General features: G+C 39.2%; 1 protein-coding gene across 1 annotated transcript; it reads right to left on the reverse strand.

Annotated features, from left to right (window-relative positions):
• Positions 1–4,652: 4,652 nt before the first annotated feature.
• Positions 4,653–5,323, reverse strand: LOC143881705 (NADH-ubiquinone oxidoreductase). Its single transcript, XM_077384955.1, has 2 exons — positions 5,112–5,323; positions 4,653–5,030 (listed from the first exon to the last, which is right to left on the reverse strand). Exons 1-2 carry the CDS (start codon positions 5,263–5,265, stop codon positions 4,882–4,884), a joined length of 303 nt encoding a protein of 100 aa, XP_077241070.1. The 5' UTR covers positions 5,266–5,323; the 3' UTR covers positions 4,653–4,881.
• Positions 5,324–6,916: the final 1,593 nt, after the last annotated feature.

Consider the following 6,916-nt stretch of genomic DNA (forward strand, 5'->3'; position numbering starts at 1 on the left):
TCTTTCATCCAAACTGCCCAGTAAGTTAGTACACAATCTACATCTTCATAATCTCCTAAAAATAAAGTTCCAAACTACCTGCCTGAAGCTCTCTCATAAAATTCCCTCCTACTACCCAATATGTAGATGCATCAGGCATGTTTAAGATAAATCAAATGAGCTTCATTTTTTGAATGGTGAAATTCAATTAAGGAGCAAAGCACAAGGTGGAGAGAATCAAACACAGCAGCTGACTACCTTCCAAAAATAGAATGCCCATGTAAAGGAAATGAAATTTCACTTCCCACTATCCTCCTCTTCTACTAGATATTGTATCCTCGGATAGATATGATAAATTCTATGAAAGGCTACAATTCTTTGTTTTTATAAGTGATCCGGTAGGGGTCTACCTAACCCCAGTTTGCTTACCAAAAAAAAAATACAGAAGCAAAGCGCAAGCCCACGACAGAGATGGTCTTCGAATACAAACTAAGGATTAAAAAAATATACAACGACTCTCGAGGGGGGGAAAGTGGTCAAACACCTCCAACTTAGCTCCCCCAACCCCAATACAGGCTACACTCGTTATCCACATAGCGATAAACATGCTGAAAAGACGCTGCATGACCCTCGATCAAAAGCAAAGATTTCCTCGATCTCATTTGCAAAATACTACCTATCCTTGATCTAACTAATCACGTTGAAGAAACCTCCCTCCACGGTCAAAGAGTCAAATACAGCACGGTCCACAAGCCTCATGCTATGAAGGAGATCCAGAGTTTCTGCATTGCCAAAGCGATCCGTACCAATCATACCAGAAGAAGCCATACTAAATGCAAATTCGACTCTGTGGAAAAGCCCGCCAAAACCAGTAAGGCTTGAATTCCCTAAACTTGACCCATCAAAGTTAAGTTTTTGGAATTTAGACGAGGGAGGGGACTGAAGGGGGCAAGGATAAGGTCGGCAATGCCCTCTCTCTCTCTCTCTCTCTCTCTCTCTCTCTCTCTCTCTCTCTCTCTCTCTCTCTCTCTCTCTCTCTCTCTCTCTCTCTCATTTCAACCCAAGTGTATCGGAACTCTAGAATAGTTGCTGCCAACAAAACGACGGTAGAGAAGATCCATTGTTGAACCTGACAGTTAGTGCTAGAACCCTTGAAAAACCCTACTACCTTTCCTTCCACACCAACCTAATGACCGTTGGAAAGAGTAAGGCCCCACAGCTTTCTCCCTCTGGCCTGCCTCAAAGCGAAAAAAAACGAACTTCATTACCTAACCCAAGTTCACCCCAGAAGCTAATCCTATCTTCTAACCCCTCACATGAAGACAACCAAACAACCAATAGCCTCTTGGATACAGCCAAAATTGGTCCCTATTGACAAAAGAAGTTAGCTTAAGTTCATCTACTAAGTCCACTCTAGGTGCCACTGGTGAAGATAGGTTATATGCAAATAATTTTTTACTATGTATCCAAACAGGTCCTAAACCTCTATCTACAACAACCGTACCACCATCCCAAAATGAAGAATTGCGGGGGAGACTTATAAGGGACACTGGTTGAGATAATAAACATCACCACTTCCGAAAAGTTGAACCACCAAAATGAAGAATTGTGGGGGAAACTGATACGGGATGCAAAATGAGTGAAGCAGCTGTTAAGATCATGCAGCAACTTAATCTTGAGAGAAGTATTTCTCATGATAATGACAAAATGAAACATTGGAACCTATGTAAACAACCAAATATTTAATGATAAACAGAAAACCAGTTGAAATTCAAAATTGTGGTGCCTCAAACAATTTGATGCATTCATTTCCCAATAAAAAACGATTTGAGACTTAACTGTTCAAGGGCTTTAAACAAAAAAGTCACCTAAAGAGAGATACACAAGTTATCTATGGGTTGAAGGGCTTTAAAAAAAAATCCCGAAGGGAGGCAAACAAGTTATAATGTCTTGCAAACTGTAAGGATTTTAAATGCGTAATGTCACGTAGGATTGAAGGCCAGACTTGGTACTGAACTAAACAGCGCTAGTAAGTTAATAGCAAATGAGGCCTTGGCATAATTTGATCAATATATGGACCTTACCTGCTCCTGTAATTGACGATGCTGAGCGAGTGAGGGTGGAAAGGATGGGCACCAAATATCACAGGTGTGTTGATTTACCAGCATTCACTTATCAATCCATTGACTGACAGAAGGGCTCGACATATGCATGAAACCTGTTTTATGACGAAAACAATGATAACTGCTAACACTATCTACTGAACAGAAGCACTAAAATTACATTCAAGTTTGCGACTTAACACCGTTGCAGGTAAATTTGTTGTTTGTTGCACTTAAGATTCGTTGTACCTATGTGTTAATGCAAATACCTATGAGTGATTTTTAACAATTTCTAATCTTTTGCATGGTTCTAAAGGAACATTATGGGCACCTTGAATGCACTGTTACCGTGTTTCCATAGCATATTCCATCATGCACTTTGGTCTTTAAATGACTGGAAAATTTGTGTTTCCAAGTCCAGGTTTTCTTTTCAGGGTGACGAGTGTTCACCAGGGTAGAATGACACCGATCAACTTCTTTGAGTTTAGTTGTTCAATGGTGGTTTTTTTTATGAAAGAGGTTCAGCACTAATAATGCGAATGCGAAGTAATAAATTCTGGTATCATGTAGGCTTCAAACCTTAAAGAATCTTTGCTCTCTTTTCATTAACAGAGTTTTGTTGCCATTCAAAAAAAAGTTTTTTTTTTACAAAGTTTAAAGTTTTAGTGATTTGCTAATTTCACTCCGAGATTGAGTGGTTACCTATTGCCCCCCTCCCTCTATCTCTCTCAGTATCACGAAACTAAATTTTGACGGTAGTTTGAGAGGTGATCGTGCCCGGCTGGTCTTGGAGGAGTTTTTATGAATTCAGAGGGGTTGGTTGTCAAGGCTTTCTCCATAATGTTGGAAGAACAGATCCAAACAATGCAGAATTATTGGCATTTGTGATCGGTCTTCACTTCTTCAAGGAAAAGCAATCAAGCATTCTAATCTTAGAACGAGAATCCAGCAATGTGATAAGCTGGGCCGAAATGCTTTCCCTTGGCCCTCGGAGGCTAGCTAGATGAATAGTCGAATTGAATGACATTGATATCCTTTTCACCTTCTTTCTGCCGTGTTCTTAAATCTGCTAACGAAATTGTAGACAGACTTGCTAGAGAGGTAGCGGAGTCTCCCCCAAGAATGGTGATCCCTTGCCTCTGGCAGTGTGAATTATTTGTGGGGAGCTTGGATCTTCGGTTTTTTCTGTCATGGGCTAGTTTGATGTTGCTGTTCTTAATTTAGATCTGCAGCATCTTCTCTTCGTTTATGTTTCTGCTAACTTCTTTTTTTTTTTTCTCTGCACGGGAGAGAGGGGGGGGGGGGGGGGGGGGGGTTGTGGTCTGACTTCTGAGGCTTTGTGGCAGATGAGTTGTCATATTTCATTTTTCTTTCCAGCAGCAATTTCAGTGGTCCGTAATGCCTTGGGTGGCTGCCGGACAGCTCGTCCTTGTTCTTTCTATTGTTTTTTTTTTTCATCTTTAATATATCTCCATTTCACTAATATTTTTTGCTAATTTGGTGAATTGCTTGTAAATCTAGTTTTTTTATTTGCTCTTTGCTTTATATTGGTCTTTGTTTGTTTTATTGTTGTTTTCTTTCTATAATATTCATGACGGGTTATTTGGAAGATTTATATAATTACTTATAATCTTGAGGCATGCATAGGATACAATTCCTTATTCTGTAGTCAAGACCTAAGTTTCTTCATATTTGTCATTTTTTACTAGTATTTTTCAATGGCATAGGAGACAGTTCTTTATTCTGTAGTCAAGACCTCCTTAATAAGTTTCTTCATATTTGTCCTGATTTACTAGTATTTTTTCTATGGCATAGGAGACAGTTCCTTAATCTGTATATCTACTTATATACTATAATGATACGACTGAGTGATCCAATGTTTGTTTTACAATAACTGCTACCACATTGGATGTTGCAAATGGAGTACTTAAATCCAAATCATCTGACTCACAACATTGGGGCACATCTGAGGTGAACTAATGAGTTTTATCACTTCTTGCTTCTACGAGCTCTACCTGTATATTTACAAGTTGTGATGTGTATTTGTCTAGTGTATTATCTTTTCTAGTGTAAGAAGCTTACCTTGGTTCTAAAATCAAAGTTCTGATTTAAAAAACAAATGATAAATCAAACTATAATTATATGTATAAGTTAAACAAATAACAATTCAATGATTAACTCCAGAAAAAAAACGCCAACTTGTGTGAGCCATCCAACCCAAAAATTGTCCATTATTTTTCTCTTGTGAAATGGAAACAGAGATAAGCAAGTCACACATATGAGTGGAGAAATTTGTTAATTGATTTTGGATCTTATTTTTATTTTCTAATGTTGAATTATTGCTTCTTAGGTTGGCACTGCAGGAGTTGGTTACATTTGGTCAGTCTGTGAGGGAGGCTATGAAGAAGAATGGAGGCACTCAGTTATACCCATTCCGGAAGATAAACTTAAGGAGTTTTCTCTTAGTGCTCGGGGTGATCTAGATCTGCCAAACCATGACGCCAACGTTCTTCCACCTTCTGGAGAGTTGATGCCCGTAAAAAAAAAAAAAAGACGCAAGAACATCCAACATTTAGACCCTACTCTAGTTTTTCGATTCTTCACCGATTCAACAAGCTTTAGAAGAGTGATCTAAAAATAAGGTCGCACACCGTTACAGTCACCATTACAATAGAGAGTACTGATCAATCTCACATATTCAAAACCTAGTTTTATTCATTGAAATGTGAAAATCAAAGCTAATAATCAAGGGCGAACATCTCAAGAAATGAAAACCTAGTTTTATTGATTGGGAGATGAACTATTTCTTGTATCGAGCTACCTCGTTTTCGTTAGGGAAGAATCCCATAAGGCGACCTGCTGAATTCTGATATGCGTACATGAAACCGCCCATGATTCCGATCAGACCGCCTGTGACCATTGATGGCCCTCTGATGTTAGGTTTAATCCCTGCAATTGAAAGGAAGAACGAATTGAGAACGAAAAGTAAGAAGACAGAAACCCTAGAGAGAGAAAGAGAGAAAAGAGAACCGGAGAGATATCCGACGGTGACCGAGACACCGGTGATAGTGAGGAGGCGAAAGTAATCGAGGGTGCTGAAGTTAGCAACTGTCTTTGTGAAGGGAGGGTTCCGATCCACCACCGGGTACTCCGGTTTCGCTGTGGCTGTGATGTCCGTATTCATCTCTCTCTCTCTCTCTCTCTCTCTCTAGCCCTTCTGGGTTTTTATCTGGTGTGTGCATATGGACTATGATCCGATATTTTTAAAAAGGTATTGTACGGCCCATGCCATGGGATGATCCAAACCGTCCATTTATTGGGCCAACGTAGATAGGCAGTATCCTTAAAATAACTTCAGTAGGATGATCCTAACCCTCAAATCTAAAGAGAGACTGCACATTATAATTTCTCATATAAAATCTCACATTTTAATTTCATACTAGTTCATGTAGATATGCTCAAGTTTTAAATTTCGTCCGGAATTTTGGATTTCGGTCAAAGACCGAAACCGAAACGTTCCGAAACTGAAATTGGCAAAACGTACCAAATCTTGGAAATTTCATCAATTTCGGCGAAATTTGAAAAAAATTATTAATTTTTTATTCCTTTCCCAAATTTCAGCCAAAAAAATTGACATTTCATGTGTCTTTACCGAATTTCAGGATTTCAGCTGAAATTTCAGTTTCGGCTAGGTCCAAAATTACCCCCAAAACTGAAATTTAAAACCTTGGATATGCTAGGGGTGCATCTCGGACAGGATTGGCTCGGGTTGAGGCAAACCCTAGCCTAGCCCAATGATCCAAAAATCTCAACCCTAATTTGAGTGAGCCCTATGCAAAGAGGGTAAACCCTAACCCAACCCGTCTTTAAATCTGCCAATTCTGGCCCTACCCGATTTTCCAAATCCGGCATGGTTGGATCAAGTGGAAATGTATTGAGTTTGGTTTGGCCCGAGAAGGAATTATAATACTCATTCTACCTAAAATCCTAGGAATTCGTTCACGTTTGGAACAAATTCATGAATCGGGTATCGTTGACATCTCCTCACCAATCTTGGCCTAGCAAGGACCCTGTGGACATACCTAGGGCAATCAATATCTTATTATGCATAGTAACTCTTTGGACAACCAATGTATCTATGTACTCATCACTAAGAAAAATGCAGTTATAGTCAAATGGTATAAAATTCTCTCTACTAAGGAGAAGGTGTGGTTCAATTCCCCTACCACCTTTGCCCTCGAGGGCCAATCTCCATCTAACTCGAGGAAACCTTTGCATCCCAAATAATTTCATAATACACCAGAACAATAATTTACAGGATTTAATGATTCCTGATTTACATTGATCATTCTATTCTTTCAAAGCAATTGGATCCTTTTCTTGAGGCAAACACTCTTTATAAAGGAAATAAAGTCATAACCATAAGACTTTGAAATTGTGATGAACTCGTGATAAGATGGGGGGAGGGGGTTGGGTTCTAGTCGGGTCAGATTGCCCAAGGCCTCAACCGTAACCCAAACCAAAAGTCGCTTTGGCTTTTTATTTGAATCCTAACCCAGGCTAACAAGAGGAAATGCCAACTCAACCCGAGTCGAAATCCTGTTCAAGCTGCATTCCTTGGAAATGCTGGAGAGGGGGAGTGTTGGCATTTTTTGAAAAAGTTTAGAAGGAATGACTTCTTTCATATTCTCTTGTTTTTTATGACACATGAAAAAGTCAAGTTAAACAACTAGGGTTCAAGTTTTCTCTAGAACTACCTTCAATTTATGATGATATCTCTCTAATTTTTTATTTTTTCATGGATTGGAGGGCCTCCAAGCGATACTCACTTTTAA

Source organism: Tasmannia lanceolata, unplaced genomic scaffold, assembly GCF_043159265.1.
Source record: "Tasmannia lanceolata isolate RefF3 unplaced genomic scaffold, GAP_Taslan_0.1 ptg000007l, whole genome shotgun sequence".
In the NCBI taxonomy this organism is placed as follows: Eukaryota; Viridiplantae; Streptophyta; class Magnoliopsida; order Canellales; family Winteraceae; genus Tasmannia; species Tasmannia lanceolata.

Coding starts and splice junctions, on each gene's coding strand:
- LOC143881705 (XM_077384955.1), bottom strand. CDS start 5,265: ATGAATACGGACATCACAGCCACAGCGAAACCGGAGTACCCGGTGGTG. Junction 5,031..5,111: donor CACCGTCGGATATCTCTCCG/GTTCTCTTTTCT, acceptor TTTCAATTGCAG/GGATTAAACCTAACATCAGA.